Below are 22,110 nucleotides of genomic sequence, written 5' to 3'. Positions count from 1 at the left end.
AGTAAGACAGGCCAAAATCGATTATGTCGGGGTAAGGTAGGGTGAGAGACTAGTTGCATGTTAGAGTGCAGAAATACGTTTTCAGTTGAGATTTAAAGCCTGCTAAAATCTTTTTACTTGCTTTCAGAGTCATGGAAAGACCAGAATGTTATTTTGTCGATTTTTTTGGGCGGGAATTGGTTTTTAATAAATCGGGCAGATATTTTTCAATAAATTGGTCAGATTTTTTTTAAATAAATCAGGCAGATGTTGTTTTTTAAATAATTGGGATCTTTTTCTTTTTTTTATAATTGGGATGTGTTTTTTTTTATTATTAATCAGGCACATTTTGAATAAATTGGTCAGATTTTTTTTTAATAGATCGGTCGGATTTTTTTATTTTAACAAATCGGGCAGATATTTTTTAATAAATTAGTCAGATTTTTTAAAAAAAGTAAATCGGGCAGATTTAGTTTGTTTTTTAATAATTGGGAAGATTTTTTTTTATTAATCAGGCAGATTTTTTTCAATAAATTGGTCAGATATTTTTTTTAATAAATCAGGCAGAGGTTTTTTTTTAAATACTGTTGTTTTTTAATTATTAATCAAATATTTTTTTTGTGAATACATTTGGCAGATTTTTTTTATTTGAATAAATTGAGCAGATTTTTTTAAATAAATTGGTCAACATTTTTTCAAATAAATTGGGCAGAATTTTTTGTTTAATAATTGGGCCGATTTTTTTCTTATTATTCTTTTACATTTTTTTTTAAAATAGGTCAGATTTTTTTCAATAAATTGGTCAGATAAAAAAAAAATAGGTGAGATTTTTTTTTATATTTAAAGTGGGCATATATATATATACATTTTTTTAAATTAATAAATCATATATATATTTTGTGTGTGTGTGTGTAAATAGATTGCACTTCTAGCTGTAATGAGTTAAAGTCCTGCCGTTTGAGATTCAACTATTTGTATTTTTTTGTCTATAAAAGTACAGTATAAAATGTGGTTATGATTTCATGCAATTGACATTCATCATACTGTTCTGATGTCACCGATTTCTACACTCGCAGAAAGACATTTGTGTAGTATTGATGACGAGACGTGGCAGAAATGTCTCATGGTTGGCGACCATCGTTTGAAAAGGTGTCTGCATTGCAGTGCGCCCTCCCTCCCCCGACTCCTCCCTCTCCCATCTTTGGCATGCTTCCTTTCTTTGGTCACCTGCCTCCACACGTCCTCCGTGTCGAGCCTTTCTCGAAGGATTCCCTCTGGAAGTGTAGCTCATCACAAACCTCAAGTTTCAGCCGGAATGAATCTTTCCACTACCGGATGACGAGGCCTGCAGTTTTACCGAACGCGTGTTTGAAAGCTTCAGGGTATCGTCGTAAATCATCGGTCAAGGACGTTTATATGTGTCCAGTGTAGGTGCGATGATGTCATGGAGGACGGAGATCTGCTAAAATGCTCAATAAGACCATTTTATTTCACAACTGAGAAAGGAAGGCGGAGACTAGCTAGCAGTGAGTTAAGGTTGTGGTTGTTGGAGTCAAAATGAACTGGGCTATTACTTACTACAGCATCATGCTATGCTATTTTTTTTATTTTATTTTTTCCATAATATTACGTATTTAATTGTTAAAACAGTTTACTTTGACTTTTGTTTTTCAGTGAGTTCAAAAAGGTTTGACATTGTAAATTGTTCATCTTAGTAACTTCATGTTCTACATCAAATGAAATTAAACAGGCAATTCCAAATCCCAATAACCTATTGAGGCAGATTTTAGCTAAGCTTTGCTGACAAAGCTCGACAAATATGCTCACCACCTGCGACACGACAAACATTTCCCTTTTTGCTTTCTTCTTTGAATTGTTTATGTTCAAATCTACTTTCCACTCAATGTACTTTTGTCAAACGATACATTTTTAAAATCAGATTAATCACAATAACCCTAACCCTAACCTTAAACGTAGCCATCCGCTGTCACGCTAAAGGATAATCTATGGTCAAAATCAATAGTGCGATTAATCTACGTTAATTCATGATTAATGCAGTATATTTTTGGATTAATTAATCAGTTAATGCTTCAACTTTGACAGCACTCATTTTGACCGCTTCCTACTTTTGCTGACTGTATTCATGCATATTCTAACGCACCAAATTATTTTTCATTACATGTCAGTCTTCACCCTGGAAAAAAAAGGAAAACATTCAACCTAAACTTAATTCAACTTTGAACTTGAAAAAAAAAAAAATTGGTACACATTGTGGATTGTTCAAATTTGAGCGAGAAACAGCTGTTTTATTAGACTACGAAATAGATTCCACATTTTTGAAACATCCCGGATATGCTAATGGTATTGGTGGATCAGACGCTTGTTTTGTGTTAGCGCTTGGGCTGTGCAATCAGTAGAAATTCAATTACAATTTAGATTATTACACTCCACCATTACAGAATCGGCATAATCGTAAACGAAAACCCCCGATTCATACAAATTTGGGGTTGTTTTTAGACATGAGTAACACAAGGTCCTCCGTTATGCTACCCTCTCAAAGCTAGCTAGCTTGCACTTTTTATTATTATAATTATTTTTTTTACTTAACTTATATGATAAATTGTGTCTTAAAAGGAACTTCCATAACATACTGTTTTTTCAAACAATGTATTTATTTATTTATTTTTTCTTAATATTTTTTACATCTAAACATTTTCTTGTTTGTACCCAAAAATAAATTACAATAACAAATAATTTTTTGATTTTAATTGTATTTTTTTAAACTCGCACAGTCCTAGTTAGCGCTACTGTCAGTAACATTACTGACGAGTGGTGTTGTTGCTTTCACGACATGATCATATAACAGACCAGGGGTGTGCCCAAAAATTGATTCTCAAAAGAATCGCGATTCTCATTCTCATTCAGAATCGATTTTAAATGCCCCAAAATCGATTCTATCTCAATTATTTTATACTGTCTTGCCTTTGTCTGTGTGTGCCTTTATTTGAAGCGCTGTTCATGTTGTACTCGATTTAGCCACTGAGGGGCAGTGTGGTTCCACGCCATCTGATACACTGTTAAGTTGTGGCCACATTAGAGAGTAGAAGGAAAAAGTCACGATCAACTTATTCCAATAAAAGTTTTGTTTTTTTGCAGTGTGGAGCCAAGCTTTTGAGTGATAAAAGTGCCGCGAGTAGCGCGCTAATTAGCATTAGCGAGTCAGACTGGAGCAGATCATTACGATTCCTTGCACATCAATAGATTGAAGCAAAAATCATTGTCAATCAAATAATTTTCAATCAAAAAGCATTCTTAATCGAAAATCTATTCTGAATCGAATCGCAGACCCAAAACTCGGAATCGAATCGTGAGACATTCAAAGATTCCCACCCCTATGACAGACGCAATTTGTTAGTTAAATTAGCACATGAACATTAGTTACCTTTCTTGACTTGGCTTCTTTGCATTTTTTTTACCATTTATTTGTCCGTTCAATTTCCTACATCACCTTTTAGATAACCTTTTTCTTTATCTTAGTTTTTCAATCAATATCAAACTGAAGTCCCGTTAGTGAAGCCAGTGATTATTTTCAATTGTGGATAACGTTGCATTTTGTCACTGTACGAACCAAAACCGTCACTAATATTCACAGTTGCTCAATGAGTTTTTGTTACACGAAAAGTCCACAGTTTCTTCCGCCTTCAAATCCTTCTTGCTTTTCACTTGAGTTACAGACGGAGGAAAGCGATGACCTCATGTTTTTCCAACGACTGTAAAATAAGAATAACTCATGTCGAGGAGGAGGAGGAGGAGGAGGGGGAGGAGGAGGAGGAGGGGGGTTAGGAGTGCGGCAGTAAGTCAGTCAGTCAGAGGACAAATGGTTGCAGAAACGCGGGGCTGGACGGTTGTGTGACGCTGACGAGTGCAAGCCGTTAATGAGGGAGCGAGATGACGAGTAAAGGAAAAGCGCGGTCACGCACGAGGGAGGAAGCAAAGGAGGAGGGAGATGACGCGCGGTACTGCAGCAGAGCGGAGGGTGGGGTCGAACAGTGCGTCTGCCGCGTGTACCGCTGCCACACACTCCCCTTGCCGTTGAAAACACGCTCACTGCAAAAGCCTGTCAGACCTTCACCAATGTACGCACGACCTCCGCCACTTTAACTCATTTACTACCACTGACGGTTATAGACGTAAAAAAAAAAATCATTCTGACCATTTCTTTTAGTTTAACATTTTTTTCTACTTTTGTTTAAAAAAAAAAAAAGTATTGTACATTTAATTGTTATTAACTCATTCACTGCCGTTGACGGCTATAGGCGTCAAAAATTCATTTGAACTATCTCTATTAGTTTCACATTTTTTCCACTTTTGTTAAATGTATGAACACCTAGAATTTTTTTTATTGTACATTTAGAACAGATATTACATTTGTGATTAATCGTGAGTTAACTATTGAAGTCATGTGATTAATTACAATTAAAAAAATGTAATCGCCTGACGCAATTAACTCTTTGACTGCCAGACGTTTTCAGAAAAGGGATGCCGTGGGTGCCAGCCGATTTAAGCATTTTGACTGATCTTTTGACTGATCTTTCAAGGTCCACAGAAAATTATGTGTTTGGACTATGGAAACACACATACTACCAAATGAAAGATTGGACTCTCATCTTTGATCAGAAAAAAAAGTTTGTTTCTACCTTATTCCGTTTTTGAGTAATCAACAATAGAAAATGGTTTGTTTCACCTCTGTTTTGAAACAAACGTCTTTTAACGTCTTTGGCACTCCTCCATAGGATTTTACTAAACGTTATTTAACGTTTTTGGCAGTCAAAGAGTTAAAAAAGAAAAAAAAGAAAAGATTATTAAAAATTAGGGGCGTCAGGCGATTATTTTATTTTTTTAATCATAATCGCATGACTTCACTAGTTAACTCACGATTAATCACAAATTGTATATCTGTTCTAAATGTACAATCATTTTTTTCTAGGTTTTCATACTCTTGTTAATAAGTGGGGGAAAAATTTGAAACTAATAGAAAAAGTTTAAATGATTTTTTTTACGTCTATAGCCATCAATGGCAGTGAATGAGTTAATCATGAGTTAACTATTGAAGTCATGCGATTAATTACGATTAAAAAAAAAAATATCGCCCGACACCCCTAATTTTTAACAATTATCTACTCAGGATTTATTTTTATTGTAATTAATCGCATGGCTTCACTAGTTAACTCACGATTAATCAAAATTTTTATATCTGGTGTAAATGTACAACAAAAAAAAAATTATAGGTTTTCATACTCTTAACAAAAGTGGGGGGAAAAAATGTTAAACTAATAGAAATAGTTCAAATGAATTTTTGACGTCTATAGCCGTCAATGGCAGTGAATCACTTAATTATCTGCCGAGTGTTAAAAGACTGATATTGAAAAGAGTTAGAGACCAGAAGGCTGGCATAGTAATTGAGTTTGTCTGCAGAAGGGCTTGAACCTTCATAAAAGCACTCCGTTTGCCACGAGGTTCCAGTTGAGTATTTTGTGTTGCTGTTTGCACCCGAGCCTCGCGAGTAGCTGCAAAATCCTGTCATCAAAACTCTCGTTTTGCTCCCATGTTCAGACTGTTTTTGTTTGGGGACAAGGAGGCTACGCATGTGTTTGCTCAGCTGCACTGACGTTTATTATAAATACCTTTGAGCAAGGTCGCACAAAAACACACGCATGCACAACAATGGTGCGGATGAATACTGATGGTCGCTCCTTTTAGTGTGACGGCGCCGCCATATTCACATCCCTATATGGTGCGTCTGTCACCATGAATGGGGTTTCCGTCTGGCTTCTGCACACGCACACACCGCATAACACACGCCTTTTAAGTCTACACTGTGCCAGAGTTTGCAGGTGTACGTCGGCTTGACCTTCAGTCAGCAACCTTTCCTGTCAAAAGAGCCATTTTAGGCCAAATAAAGAACCAAAAGTCTGTCTGGAGCCGCAAAACATTTGAACATTGTGAATTTGGGATGAATGAAATAGTGTGTTAGTCTAGTCAAGTAGAGCCGCACTATAACAAAAAAATATACAGTATCCAAATTATCCAATATACTTTGACATTAACTTTAATCTTTGTTTTCCGTTTTTTTTTATTACTGTATTAGTAAAAAATTTCATAAATTTTTAGATTTTTTTTACTAGCAACTGTCTAGTTTTATGGTAACTTTCGGTATTTCTTCTTTTGTTTTGGGTCATTTTATAGTTTTTTTTTGCCTTTAAAAAGAAAACAAAATCTGACCTTTTGGGCAATTCCAAAACTATTTAATGTCGTTTTTGTGTGTGGACATTTTAGGTTAATTTTTGAAGATTTTCTTTTTTGCCTTTTAAAAAAAAATTAAATTCTGACATTTTTGGTAATTTCATGGACATTTTATGGGAAGTTTCAGTTTTTTGTCTTCTTTTTTGGACATTTTATGGCAATTTTCAGAATTTCTTTGTTTGTTTTTAGTTATTTTATAGTTTAAACGTTTTCACATACACCTTTTTTTTTGGCAATTCCAAAACAATTTTATGGTAATTTTCTGCCTTTTGTGTGGACATTTTAGGTTACTTTTTAGCCTTTTTTTTTTTTATTCAATTCTGACATTTTTTGGAAATTTCTGCTTTTCCTCTTTTTTGGACATTTTATGGTAATTCTGGGTATTTCTTCTTTTGTTTTTAGAAATCTCATAGTTTGAACGTTTTCTTTTCTGCCTTTAAAAAGGAAAAAAAAATACAACATTTGGCAATTCCAAAACTATTTTATGGTAATTTTCTGCCTTTTTGTGTGTAGACATTTTAGGTTTTTTTTTTTTAAGGTTTTCTTTTTTGCCTCTTTTATTCAATTTTCTGACTTTTTTTGGGCAATTTCATGGACATTTTATGGTAAATTTCTGCTTTTCTGGACATTTTATGGTAATTCCCTGTATTTCTTCTTTTTGTAATTTTATAGTTAGAATGTTTTCTTTTCTTCCTTTAAAAAAAAAGGGTGGGGGGGGGATTGGCATTTCCAAAACTATTTTATGGTAATTTTCTGCTTTTTTGGTTGTGGACATTTTAGGTTATTTTTTTGAAGATTTTCTTTTTTGACTTTTTTTTTAATTCAATTCTCTGACATGTTTTGCAATTTCATGGACATTTTATGGTAAATTAGCTTTTCCTCTTCTTTTTTTTGGACATATAATGGTTACTTTTTTGGACATTTGTATGTAATAATAATTTTTTAAAAAAAAAATCGAACTTGCATCTTTCTTTTTCTGACAAAATTTGACATTTTTAATTAAATCTTTAATTGATTTGAAACATATCTAAAATAATAATAATGATAATAATAATAATAATAATAATAATAATAATACTAGCAGCAATCAGAATATCCGAAGTTAGCCGTTATGTCTGGTAGAGAAAAAAGGGATCCCACAAACGTAGACCAAAATAAGGACAAATACAATTAGTTTATTTACAGAAAAACTAATTTACGAAAATCACTGGTACACAAAAAGACCAGGATAAAAGCGACTAACAAAAAAATAATAAAAAAAAATCACTTGCAGAAAGAAAGGAGAAAAATAGGACAATTTACAAACTCGTACGCAACAAAACAAAACGTAGTAAGTACTTACACGCGGAATATCAAACAGCAAGATTCAAAGACAAGGAGACTGATGACAAACTTGAAGCATGAGCAGCGAGCAAGGGTAAGAATAATCCGACTGTTGTTGTTGTCAAGCCTTAAGTAGTCCCCTGATTGCAAATGTGCTGCAGGTGCGTTGCAGCAGGACCCCCCCCCCCCCCCATTCAGGCACTAAAACACAACAGCTAAAAAAAAAGCTAAATTTGTCACTGTCAAAACCATCTATGCTTAAATTCTTGGTGCCTCTCTGCATGAAACTCCCACACATACAGTACTTAGATAAGTTTCTTGCCCTCTTTAATGATTAAGGAGTTTTATGCTAAAAGAAGCTCAGGGAAGCTTCAATCACAAAAAAAGAAGAAGAAAAAAAAGCGCAGTAGATTTTGAAGGAAATCTTTGCTGGATCTCCAGGATCTTAAGCTGCTTTGCCCAAAGCTCAGTCAGTCAGTCGTGCTGCTGCATTAACTCTGTTTGCGGTGTCAAATATTGGGCAATGTTTGTACAGTGCTGGAATTCGAAAACATGTTTGACGTGTTACAAAATGTGGCCGCTCATAGGATTTAGGTTTTGTACATAGTATATGTTCAAAAGTTTTTGACTGCACCTATGAATGAACGTCTTTCATTCATTGCATATAAAAAGTCTACATACCCCTCCGTGTATGCCAGGTTTTGTGATATATATCAATGGAGACCAAGATAAGTCATGTCAAAACCTTCGTCACCACGAATGTGACCTGTCCAAATCAATTGAAAAAATAACACCTTTGAAGTCAAAATAAACAAATGAGATGGTGTGGTTTCACAAGTGTGTACACCCTCTTATAACTAGGTAAGATTTAATTGTTGTTGTTGTTTAACAATTAGTTGTACAGGTTATAGGTTACATTATTTATTTATTTATTTATCAGGGCATGAAAACATTTTTTACCCCATATGGGGTATTTTGTCCAAAATTCGGACACTCTTTGTAACTGTGATAAATAAATAAAATGACTTATTTATTTAGGGTTAGGGTTTATTTATTTAATAATTGATTGATCTTTGGCATATTTTCTTACATTACAGGGGTGTGTGGAGTTTTTATAGTATTCTATATACTGCATTTATCATTTTTTAATAAAAGACATTGGGGAAGGCCTTTTTCCTTTATCAATACTCAAAGCAAGGTCTGTAAAGGCACATATGAGTTTGGTGTGGAAGAACTTGACTCAACTCTGACCTAAAACCCTCAAACACACAGATGAGCTAGAACCGATCCTCCGACTCCAATAACAACGACCGCTGACCTAACATGTTATTCTAGATGAATGGACAACATGACTAGGGATGCACGATAATGCTATTTTGAACCGATAAACCAATTATTTGGAAAGTGACGATGTTGATATCCGATAAGTAAGCCGATAATTGTTTGCAAAATTTACTTGAATACAAATATACTTTTGAGTGAAACATTGTGTAAAGCACAATGAAGCAGAATTTTATTGATATCTCTGCTTCAAAGACAACCAGGAACTCATAAGTTTGCCAAAACAAAACAGTCATGTTTTAAAAATGCAACACAAAACTGCGAGCGTAACATTTTGGGGAGCCACAGTAAAGAAAGCCCACACCAGCGACTGCCATGTCGCCATGATGCATCTTCTGTCAACACGAGGTCGCGTATTATGACATCACAAATATGCGACACTACCATAGGAGAGGGGAGGGGTTGAGGAGTTGGGCACAACTTGAGCCACAACCACAACAGATGGACCAACGTGGCATGTCTATTATCGGCGGATTTCTTTATTATCTGGTGTATCTGTATGAAGTCAAATTGATCGATAATTGCCGATAATTATCGGCCACCAATATTATCGTGCATCCCTAAAAATGACACAAGCTGTTATCCTGTCGTTGAAAAGGGGCGTCTTTCAACTTAACAACCAACCGTTTTATTTAGGTGTGTGGGAGCAGAAAGGAATTACACATCTCCACCATTTCTTCTCAGATAATATGTTTATATCATATACATCCTTGCTCCAAAAATACAAAATAAAAAAACTTAAATTTTTTACATTATCTACAAGTTAAAAATATGATAAAGAAAAAAATTCCAACACTTCGGGGTACGCTCCAACCGCCTGTTTTAGCTAAAGATATTAACAAGCTCTCTCCAACAACAACAAAAAAACTTTCAAAAATATATAAGTTACTTTCATATACTGATAAAATGTCTTTACCCATCTCGAAATGGGAGACAGATTTGTCTATAGCACCGGAATCTGACTTTTGGATTCACGTTTGTGAAAACGCATTTAAAATGACAAAACACAAATTTACAACTTATCCAATATAAAATTATTCACAGAACATACATTACTCAATATATGATTAAGAAAATGGGACTCTCAGACTCCGACATTTGTCTCCAATGTTTACAAAACACTACAGACACTTATGTTCATGCTTTATGGTTATGTACTCCGGTTATGTATTTCTGGACTAAAGTCTTAGAAAAACTTTCCGCTATTTTGGACTGTAGGATACCTTTATCCAACAACTTTTTACAACAACTGTCTTACCACATAAACAATTTCAATCTACACTTGTAGCCCTTACTATCGCTAAAAAAAACAATTCTTGTTAACTGGAAAAATAAACAAACTCTGAATATCGACCAATGGTCTAACCTCCTCATAAATCACATTTTAATGGAAAAAATATCTGCCTCAAATAAAAACCAAATATCAAAATTTATAGAAACATGGTCTACGTATATAGAATTTTTTAACCTAATTCTGGTTACTTAATTCTGTCTGTTAGCGAGAGCCACTACATCGTGATAACTTACATTGATGTTTCTGCATTTGGCAATTTATTATTATATTATATTATTAGTATGGGATTTTTTTTAATAGGCTTTAGGTGAACTGATGAATACACACACGCTCGCACGCACGCACGCACACACACACGCACATACACATACTCACCCATATACAAAATATATATATATATATATATGTATAAAAAAATAAAATAAATTTTTATTTTATTTTTTTTAATTTTTTTTTTAATAAAAAAAAAAAAGAGAGCAATGATGATGTCAAATCGAATGAACAATACTGAGCTTTAGAAAAAAGAAAAAAAAAGGAAAGGGGCGTCTGTCCCATTACTTTTGTTTCAGCTTGTAACAAAACAATAATCATTAAAGTTAACAGAAACCAATTCATGTGTCATCATAATTATGTTTTGTACTTTTTGAAAATGTGGGGGTCATGAATTGAATTAAAGATTTCTGTATCAGATTTCTTTTTCCAAATGAGAAAAAAATGAGTCTCACCATTTTCCTCCCAGATCAAATGTGTTTGATTTTCTTGTTATTAAATCATTAAAAAATTGCTGCTGACATCAGGCCCTTTTGAGTCCGGTTTTGGTGTCATGTATCATACTTATTCTTCTTCTCGAGTAGTTTGCTTCCAAGCACGCCGTCTGTTTAGATTGGCAGGATGAGCATGTGGAGTCGACGCCAAGCACCAGCCCAGAGTAGTTGCCTTTTTCTTTTCTTACAGGGAAACACGCGGTGGTAGCCAACAAAACTGTCGCCGGCGGGATGAGGTCTAGTAGGTTACGGAGCATCTGACTTGAGATGTTTGTTTAGTCGGGATGGATGCTTTGCTAAGCTACAATATTTTTAAGTGGACCCGCAGCGCGACAGGAAAGGGAAGAAGAGGTCAAATGGCCCCGGCCCGGCCCAGAGTTAGATTAGAAAGGCCAGCAGAATGTCAAGCTTTGTGTAAGCATGAGTGTTGATGGCTGGCGGAAGCATCCACACTAAGTGAATGGCTCCAAATGAGCTCAAATATGTCCAGCGCATAAGCATAAGCATATCCTTCTTTAGGCTGAGTAAGCACATAGAAAGCGAAGAGAAGCAGGGTTGGGAGGGTTACTTTTAAAATGTAATCCGTTACAGTTACAAGTTACCTGCTAAAAAAATGTAGTTAGTCATGTAAATCCAAGTACCACAATATTAAAGTAATGTAACTGGATTACTTTTGGATTACTCCAATATCGAGTATACCCATGAAAACAAAATAAAAATAAATATCACCACAATATATATTCTATACAATGTGCCCTTGCTATTTGAGGGTGATCGGGACCCGGGAAGCCGGCAAATAGCAAAAATCCTTGTGTAATTAAAAAGCATGTAGGCGATTGATTGATTGATTGATTGATTGGAGGCCATATGCTGTTTTCGAACTGTCACTGAAAGCAACCACACCTCACAGTTTGACAGATAGATAGATAGATAGATAGATAGATAGATAGATAGATAGATAGATAGATAGATAGATAGATAGATAGATAGATAGATAGATAGATAGATAGATAGACATCCAATGAGGATGACGATGCGTGACATCAACTGCAACATGAACTTTTATCCCAGTCACAAGTTTAGCCGTGTATATGTTGTGTATGATGTTTAAATAGTGAATTGGTGGGAGGAAGATTTGTTTGGAAGGTGTAATTTGTTATGGTTGTAGGCTAGCGGGCTAGCTAGCAAGAAGCTAAAGCGCGTAGCATGCCGCTGGACTCTCCGCTCAAACATTCGCTCTTTCAGCAAGACGAGTAAGTTCCAGTGAATACCGGTCGCCATTTCCTCCTCATGTCCGTGAAGCTTTTTCAAACTGCCCACGTGAGGAGGACGCGACTAGTCAGTTCGTTTGTCCCCACCTCCCCGACATGTCCCACTCTCGCTCTGTCTCTCTTGCTCTGTCTCTTTCTCTCTCGCCCTCTCCCTCGCTCTCATCGTAGAAATTGTAATCCCTCAAAGTAATAATTTTTAAAATAAATGTACCTGTAATCTGATTACATGTTTTTCCCTGTAAGGGAATACAGTTACATTTTTTTTTGTACTCTGATTACGTAACGGCGGTACATGTATTCCGTTACTCCCCAAGCCTGAAGAGAAGCCCATGCTGAAATATAATACATTACAGGAGGACGTAATAATAAATTAGTATTGGCAATTTCCAAAAGGAAGTCAAAATGGCGGAAGTCGGATTTATCCCACTCGGAGTATCCCAGTTCTGCCCTCAAAGCGTCTGAGGCAAATGTAAACGATGAAGATGGCCTATTCGGATAAATTGTTTGTCGTTCTGGTTAACGCAGTCATTCCAAATCACGTTGTGTCACCTGAAAATATGTTTTATATTCACATTTGCCTCAAACGCTTTGAGGCCAGAACTGACACAATCCAAGTGGGATAAATCTAATTTCCCACTTTCCTCGAATGCAGCATTTTAAGCGTTGCATTGTGTGTGTTTGGAATTTTTTGTTTGGAGTTTTTTTGGGGCGAATTTATGAAAAAATTAAATGCACTAGTTGGATGTAACCACACTCAGTCTTAACCAGTTTAAGGTCTGAAAAAGAACACAACAGCTATGCTTTTGTTTAAGATCATTTCATGTGCGACCAACTTCCTGATTCAGCAAAACAGATACTGTAAATGGCGGAACCCTATAGGACATTGGGACAAAGCACACGTAGGAACGTTAAAGGTCTACAATATCTTTTGTTTTGCATAAGATGTCTTAAGAGCTATCAAAAGCAACCCTATGTTATGCTAGTTGTAGCGGCATTCACTGGAATCCCGCTAAACCGTTTTCGGAGTTGTCTGTATTGTACATGTACAGTATTGTATACGTTGTTGTTGAGATATGAGCTGTCTGGCAGACAATAAAAATTTAAAAAAAAAAGGGGACAAATGCGTGCTTCAAGCTGTTTACAACGTATTTGATCAAACCACAGAATTTAGGAAAGTCTGCTAGCTTAATGCTAATCACGCAGGCCTTTACTGGTCAGATTGTTTCAGGAGAAAAAAATGAGTTCTGCGGTCATTATGTGCAATTGAGCAACATAATGAGACATTAGTGATTGATTAGCATGATTAACTTTTTGATACTTGCCTCTGCAGACATCCCACTTGGCACTGGTTGACACACTGATGATGGCGTACACGGTGGAGATGATGAGTGTGGAGCGGGTGGTGTCCTGCATCAACAGACATTGCTCTGCAGGGCCCTCGCACGTCGACGCGCACGCCCACCAGCAGCCTTACGACACCGAGGATGCCATCACCATGTGGCTCAACAAGGTAACAACGCACATCCCCCACAAGTATACCTACTTTCTTAGTCAATAAGTCAGCAGTCGAATCCTTGTAGCAGTTGTCTGGATTCTAATGTTGTTGCATGAGAGTAATTGAAGAAGCAGATAGGATCTCGATTTTTATTTTTATTTTTTTAATTATTTTTTAATTTTATTTATTTATTATTAATATTATTATTTTATTATTATTTAAATTTTTTAAATTATTTTTTAAATTATTTTTTTTATTTTTTTATTTTTTTTTATTTTATTTTTTTTATTTAAAAAAAAAGAGAGCTCAGTATTGTTCATTCGGTAATTTTACCGATCTCGATTTGATGTCAGAGAGCTTATGTAGCATTAAATGACATCAGCCTCACATTTAAAGATCCTATGTAAATTGAGAATTTTTTTTTTTTCAAAACACATTCTACTAAGAACTTTGAGCTTCTTCGTTTGCATCAGCAGTTACCCGAGACATTTGCAATATGCGGCTAGCTAGCTAGCTAAGCCTGTACCGCGAAAAACATCTTCCCTTCAGACAGTCCACTGGCGGGGGCCCGCTTTAGAGCGCCTCGTTGTGACTGTCTTGGAGAGAAGTTGGAAGAGCAAGGTGAAACAAAAAAAGTCGGACTTGACAGTCACTGTGTGGAATGGGACTTCAAACTGGTGTAGCCATTTTAGAGCGCCACGTTGTCGGCTGTGAGTGTGCACACATCATGCAAAAAAAGCTCAAGGAGAGGGAAAAGATCAAAATAAAAAAAAGTCTGACTTTAGAGTTTGTGTGTGGACCGAGCTTCAGGCAGGCGTGAGTGCTTTAGAGTGCCTCATTGTTGGCCACGAGTGCACGCATGTCATGGAGAGGCGGAAGAGCGACTGGAGTGGGGAGGAAAATCAGATACAAATGCCAGCTTGTGAAAAAGGGGCTTGGTGCTGGCCTGGCCGCTTTAGAGTGCCTCGTTGTCACATCATGGAAAAGGCTATATTTTTGCAGCTCAAACATGTAGTCATGTGCAGTTACAAGAAAGATAGCAGATGAGTAGTATCCATTTTTCCTGGTCAGAACAGTGGTATTTGATTGATGGCGTAGTTCCCGCACATTTAGTAGACACTCGCATATGGAGGACCAAAACTGACCAAATTCAAAAGAAATAAACGACTAAATAAATAAATGACTAGAAGTGAAAATAAAAACGGATATAATAAAATATCATTTGAAAATTAAATCCCCCAAAAATGTATATAAATGGAAATAAAAACAACAATCAATATATATATATATATATATATATATATATTTTTTTTTTTTTTGTATTTAATTTTTGAATTATATTTTTTACATCCGTTTTTATTTTCACTTTTAGTCATTTATTTATTTCGAATTTTGGCAGTTTTGGTCCCGCGTACTCCCATAGCATCTGAGAACGGAGACAAGGCCTTGATTTTTATTTTATTATATTTTTAATGATTTGAAGCTTCATTTTATATAATTATAATTATTGAAATTTGGCAGGGTTTGTGGCGTACCTCATATAGAAGACATTTATTTCCACTTAATACGGACTTTAAGCTTCAAGCGGGTTCTTCCCACTATTGCTTAGCCGCAGTGAGCTATTTTAACACAGCATTTACTGTATGTCAATGGAAACACACAGTACAGCACCAAATACAAGATGCGTTCTCATGATCGCTCTCATCCCACATGTGATCCCCCGTTCACATTTTATAGCCAAAGGCCAAGACAAGCAGCTTTTTATTTGCAGACATTAAAACACATGGCGGATTGTTTCCAGAACTTGCGCTGCGTGCTTCGGATTGGCTGATCGATTGGCGCATCCCCCGGGCCAAGATGTTGCGTCACAGTTTATACGGAACCTTTTAAGACTGTAAAGGCAGCACTGCAATTAAAGTTGGTGCTAAAAGCCATGTTTGGTTTTATGTGGAGGCTTTTGTTTTTGTCAGTTTCAGTTTCTCCGCCCCTCAACACAAACTCACCATTCAGGACGATAGCGGCAGATGGCTGTGTGAAATATGACCTTTGTTATGCTATCTATGTCACTCCGCAGGTGAACGAGCACCTGAGGGACATTCTTGTTGAAGAGCAGAAGCTGAAAGAAGGTTCCCACCAAGAATCTAACTTAACGCCCAAGGTAAAAACACAAACTATTACCAAAACCACTATTAGCTTTTATTAGCTCTTTTTTTCCAATAGTTTTTACACTTTTTCAGCCATATTTTACCATTTTGGTCACAGTAATAATGTATTGCCACAAAATGTACAGTGTATAAAAAAAAAAAAGTCCACACCCCTGTTCAAATGCCAGGTTTTTGTGATGTAAAAAATGAGATCAAGTAAATCATTTTAAAACATGAACGTGGCCTTTTACTGCCCATGTAAATTTTGCCCAATCGATTTTGTGCTAACACATACTGCTATTTCAAACATCATCATTCCTTTCCCCTTGCCCAGGATGATCGGCTTCTGATAAGAACAAGGCGTGCCAGGCAATTCAAATGTTTAATCGTCATTAATGGCATGACTTCAATAATTAACTCACGATTAATTGCACATTTTATATCTGTTCTGAATGTACAATAAAATGTACAATAAAATATTTGTCATTCTTTTGTTAACATAAAAGTGCAAACAAATGTTAAACTAATAGAAATATGGCTGCATCTTTTAGTCATTGACATAGTAATTTCATAATACTTCATCAAATTTAGTTAAAATTAAAAAGATGTACTGTACTGTAAAAAAAAAAAAAAAAGTGTGATATTGATTTGTGTTGATGTCGTTTTTCTGCCACTAGATGGCATAATTGCATTTGTAAGACACTATCTAAACTTTAACATCAAGTAACTTGTGAACTTGTGCACATTTTTAAAATTGTAAAATACAACTTGACCCCAGTCTCCACAAATATATGCATTATTATTCCATTTATTACTGCTCAATTTTGAGGTGGACGTGTCTGCTGCGTTGCGACTGGAATTCCGCCCAGTACAAGCTTTCAAGTAAGGGGGCGGTCATTAATCGTGCATTAAAAAATTCAAAAGGAACTTTATATTGACAGTCGACGATATCATAAAAACGAAACTCCAAATGAAATCATGTGAGACACTTTGTCATTTTAGTCAACTTATACTGTACTGGCATAAAAATCCACATTTATCCGTGAGTGAGTCAAGCTAATTATTTGATCCATCTTCAGATTTGATGCTAAGCTAGGTTTTTTTTTGGTGTGTGTCTCTTAGCCGAAATACCAAACATAACCGTTCCAGACATAGCTGCACGTTTGCCTCCCCCACAAAAGCAACACAAACAGTCAACGCGGATCTCTCCGCTAGAACACACAGACAGAAGAACTGCTCAGTCATGCGCCAGCTGCAGAGAAATGTTGGCACGAGCGGCGGCATCGCTGTCAGAGCGGACAAAGATGGGAGAGGAGTGGGGGGGGGGGGTGTGGAGGCAAGCGAGGATGGGCAATCAGAGCCAGCGGGAAAAATGTGGGAGACGGCGATAGGGATGCGCCGTCAGCTGGGCCCAAAAGCGGGCCTGCTGCTTACGTAAGGAGCGGATGACACAACAGGCACGTGGACAGACAAACGCGCGTCTCACACTCAAATGTGCTGCTACACAACACTGCCTAATTAGGTCAATTAAGCCACGTTTGCACTAAGTGGAACAATTCACCATCTGCGGAACATGAAACACAAAACAAAAACAAGAAAAAAAGCTATCCAGTCTTCTTGTTTTTCTTTTGCTGAGTGTCCAATTGCAATTTAATACCTACTGTATAGCTGATGGGGTTTTTTTTGACACTTTTTTTTTTTTGACTATTTCCATGTATTTAAAGTGACACAGCCGTGACGGCCTCGCGACTCTGGCTGGAAGTGTTCGGTTTAGGTGAACGGTATGGGATTTTTTTAATAGGTTTTAGGTGAACTAATGAATACACACACACTCGCACGCATGCACGCACACACACACACACGCACATACACATTCTCACCCACATACCAAAAAAAAAAAGAGAGCAATGATGATGACATGTCAAATCGATAAAATTACCCAATGAACAATACTGAGCTCTCCAGAAAAAATAAAATAAAATAAAAAATAAAATAAAAAATAAAATAAAAAATAAAATAAAATAAAAAATAAAATAAAAAATAAAATAAAAAATAAAATAAAAAATAAAATAAAAAATAAAATAAAAAATAAAATAAAAAATAAAAAATAAAAAAATAAATTAAAAAGTGACACAGCAGCACAGCAGTTTGAATCCGCATGCAAACTTATCTTTGTATTTTGCCAGTGATTCATTTTTGACAAAATAGGCTTACTCAAATGTACCAAATACAACTGTTTGTCTCAAAAAACACTCAGAAATGTTTCTCATTCCATCCTTTTGGTACCGCAGCACAGTAGTTAGAACCGCCAACAGAAGGTGTATGTATGTATGATGGTACCCATCAATTATTTTGGTACCCTCCACAAATGATGGAAACACAACTATTATGCACTGAACAGAACCAATGGAAAAGTATAGAGGGTTTGTTTTAGATTAAAATATATATTTTTTAAAAATACTACAATACCTGAATCAACAGGCTTGGGTTGTATCAGATGACCATTGTCCAAAAGACGTTACCCCAAATCTCATAAATGATTGCAGATGTGGCGGTTTGTATTATGTACAGCAGCTTAGTCATATGGTGAGATGGTCCCTCTTTGACTGCCAGACGTTTTCAGAAACGGGTTGTCCCCAGTGCCAGCCGATTTTAAGCATTTTGACTGATCTTTCAAGGTCCATAGAAAATTATGTGTTTGGACTATGTAAACACACATACTACCAAATGAAAGATTGGACTCTCATCTTTCATCAGAAAAAAAAGTTTGTTTCTACCTTATTCCGTTTTTGAGTAATCAACAATAGAAAATGGTTAGTTTCACCTCTGTTTTGAAAAAAAAACGTCTTTTAACGTCTTTGGCACTCCTCCGTAGGATTTTACTAAACGTTATTTAACATTTTTGGCAGTCAAAGAGTTAAGGAACAAAGTCACGTAAAAAAAAAAAAGAAGAAAAAAAAGCCTGCAGCGTTAGACAAGTTACTAAATGTACTCAATGAGGAGCTTTTCATCTGCTGTGGGAGTTCCCCCGAAGCGGTTCTCCTGAGTCACATTCTGAACTCAAAGATTCTGACAACAGGCCATGACATCGACAGAGAAGAAAAAAAATAAGAGTAAGAAATGTGGAGATGCAGCTTTAACTTGCGCTGTTCTGGTGAGACTTTCTGCAAGGTGTCGATTGCCAGTGGTTTGTTGGATGGGGTTGAGGTCCGGGTTCTCAGGTTCTTCAATAACAAACTCATCCAAGTGTGTCTTTATGGGCCTTGATCACGCATTAATTTGCATATTAGAACAATGAGGGAGGGGTGAGGTCTGTTAAAGTGAAAGTCCGGCTCGGAAGCGCCAACAGACGTGTCTATTCGTTGAGCAGGAAAACGCACAAGACACTTTGTCTATTCTGGAACGGTGTGAATAATCCTTAACGGAGGTCTTATGGCTAATTGCAAAAGCACATTTAGTGGGTGGAGACTGAGAATGTTTGTGCCAAATGTGCCGTACTTGCTTTGTTAGCATTTAACTCTTGCACGCATGGACGTTAAAAAGTCATTGTTGAAATTGTGACGGCTGGACTTTTTTTGTGTGAATAGAATTCTTAAGTTGTGCGGATCTGGAAAAACAACAACAACTTTGTAACACAGTGCGGATCTATCACATGATTATGCAGTCTTTTTTTAAGTCAGATATTTTATCCTATCTATAACGACAACTGTTTGTTTTTTTTTTAATCAAAAATAGACAGGAGGCAATATTACTAAAGACAGCACATTAAGACAGTTTACAAAATAAAGTGTAACTTAGGGGTGGGAATCTTTGAATGCCTCTCGATTCGATTCCGATTTTTGGGCCTGCGATTCGATTCAGAATCGATTTTCGATTAGGAGCGGATTTTGATTCAAAATGATTCGGTTGGCAATGATTTTTGCTTCAATCGATAGATGTGCAAGGAATTGCAATGATCTACTCCAGTCTGACTCGCTGATGCTAATTAGCGCGCTACTCATCATGACACTTTTATCACTCAAAAGAACGGCTCCATGCTTTCAAAAAACATCTTTTATTGGAATAACTTGATCGTGACTTTTTCCTTCTACTCTCTAAACCACACTGCCCCTCAGTGGCCAAACCAGGTACAACATGAACAGCGCTCCAAATAAAGGCACACACAGACAGCATATGGCCTTCAATCAATCAATAGGCTACATGCTTTTTAATTACACTAGCATTTTTGCTAATTGTGGTCCCTATCACCCGCAAATTGTATAGAATAAACATTGTGGTGATATTTATTTTTATTTTGTCTTCATGAGCATACTCAATATTGGAGTAATCCAAAAGTAATCCAGTTACATTACTTTAATATTATGGTACTGGATTACGTTACTAACTAAAAAAAAATTTAGCAGGTAACTTGTAACTGTAATGGATTACATTTTAAAAGTCACCCTCCCAACCCTGGATACGTAATAGAAAAAAGTCAACCGACTTTTGGCACATCCTGTCTTCGTCGTTCTTTCTTGAATTAAAATGTGCAATTGAAATTGTCAAGCTTTTCAAGTTTTGGGAGTTTTTGAGCAACAGAACTTGCTTGTGACTCGCCCTAATGCCACTCTCTCCTGTTGTTGTCCAATCATCCTCCGCCATCAAGTCTCCCAACAAATGGTACTGGAGACTTGTACCTGTAAGTCCATTCAAACCTAAAACACACTTCTCCCCAAACCTTGTACCTAACCAGAATCCTGTCACATTTGCCCCCCCCCCCCCCTTCCTTCTGTCTGCGGTCCTCTTTGCATGTAGCCTCAAGCCACGCCCCCCCCCAATATTCTAGTATCATTGATCCAGAATCGGTGGTAGGGACAGAGAATGTAACTAAACCTGTGTGGTCTTGTACGAAGCAGGCGTGACTGCGCTTCTGCGTGTTGAGAGCTAAAGTGAGAGTTTGAGAGCAAAAATGTAGTAACGCTGACTTTGTGGCTCTAAATGGCCCTCGGGCAGGAAGACTCGCGGAATATCTGCAGTTAGGAAGCCTATTATTAAGTTGCAACTCGTATGCGTTGTCTACTACGGCGGTGGTTCCCAACCTTCATTGAGCCAAAGCGTACATTTGGAATGGAATCTAATTTCATGGAACATTAGAAAAATCATGGCTTTTTTTTTCTGGAGAGAAAAAAAAAAGAAAAATCATGGCATACTACCCCTCAAAAAAGTACTGTATATACATCATAAATAATCAGTATATTGTCTTAATTTTCCTATGTTATTCTGGTGAATTCCATCTAGTCACAATAGGTCACTGGCATAGATAGATGAACAAAGACCAGTTAACTCTTTGACTGCCAGACGTTTTCAGAAAAGGGATGCCGTGGGTGCCAGCCGATTTTAAGCATTTTGACTGATCTTTCATGGTCCATAGAAAATTATGTGTTTGGACTATGGAAACACACATACTGCCAAAACAAGATTGGACTCTCATCTTCCATCAGAAAAAAAAAGAGTTTGTTTCTACCTTATTCCGTTTTTGAGTAATCAACAATAGAAAATGGTTAGTTTTACCTGTTTTGAAAAAAACGTTTTTTAACGTCTTTGGCACTCCTCCATAGGATTTTACGAAACGTTATTTAACGTTTTTGGCAGTCAAAGAGTTAAGTGACATTATATCATTTGTGGCTTGTGTTGTCAAAGCTGCATCGGGTATAATTGATTTAATAATACAGTTCAAAGTAGGGGTGCCAAACGATTACAATTTTTAATTGTAATTAATCGCATGACTTCAATAGTTAACTCACGATCAATCACACATTTGATATCTGTCCTACATGTACAATAAAATGACAAATATTTTTTTCCTCTAAATTTTCATACTCTTGTTAACATAAAAGTGGAATAAAATGTTAAACTAATAGAAATATGTCTGCATCTTTTAGTCATTGATAGTTTTTTCATAATAATTAATAAAATTGAGCTAAAATTAAAAAGATGTACTGTACTGTAAAAAAAAAACAAGTGTGATATTGATTTGTGTTGAGGTCATTTTTTTGCCACTAGATGGCATAATTGCATTTGTAAGAAGGTGACAGCTCAGTGCATTTAATCTTAAGAAAATCTCATCTTTGACATGAAGTAACTTGTGAAATTCTGCACATTTTTAAAAATGGTAAAATACAACTTGACCCCAATCTCCACCTGGGTTATTATAGTT

General features: G+C 36.2%; 1 protein-coding gene across 5 annotated transcripts in view; it reads left to right on the top strand.

The window, feature by feature from the left end:
• Positions 1–22,110, top strand: part of camsap2b (calmodulin regulated spectrin-associated protein family, member 2b) — a 62,587-nt gene that overhangs the window by 13,017 nt on the left and 27,460 nt on the right. For 3 of the 5 annotated variants that reach the window (XM_077556366.1, XM_077556368.1, XM_077556369.1), the window contains exons 3-5: positions 13,606–13,785; positions 15,845–15,928; positions 20,560–20,592. In XM_077556366.1, coding sequence (XP_077412492.1) covers positions 13,606–13,785; positions 15,845–15,928; positions 20,560–20,592 — 297 coding nt within the window. The remainder of the gene's footprint in view (positions 1–13,605; positions 13,786–15,844; positions 15,929–20,559; positions 20,593–22,110) is intronic. The other 2 variants (XM_077556370.1, XM_077556367.1) reach the window with 1 other exon arrangement.

This window comes from Vanacampus margaritifer, chromosome 2 (genome assembly GCF_051991255.1).
Source record: "Vanacampus margaritifer isolate UIUO_Vmar chromosome 2, RoL_Vmar_1.0, whole genome shotgun sequence".
Taxonomy (NCBI): domain Eukaryota; kingdom Metazoa; phylum Chordata; class Actinopteri; order Syngnathiformes; family Syngnathidae; genus Vanacampus; species Vanacampus margaritifer.
This window is presented reverse-complemented; position numbering and strand designations above follow the sequence as displayed.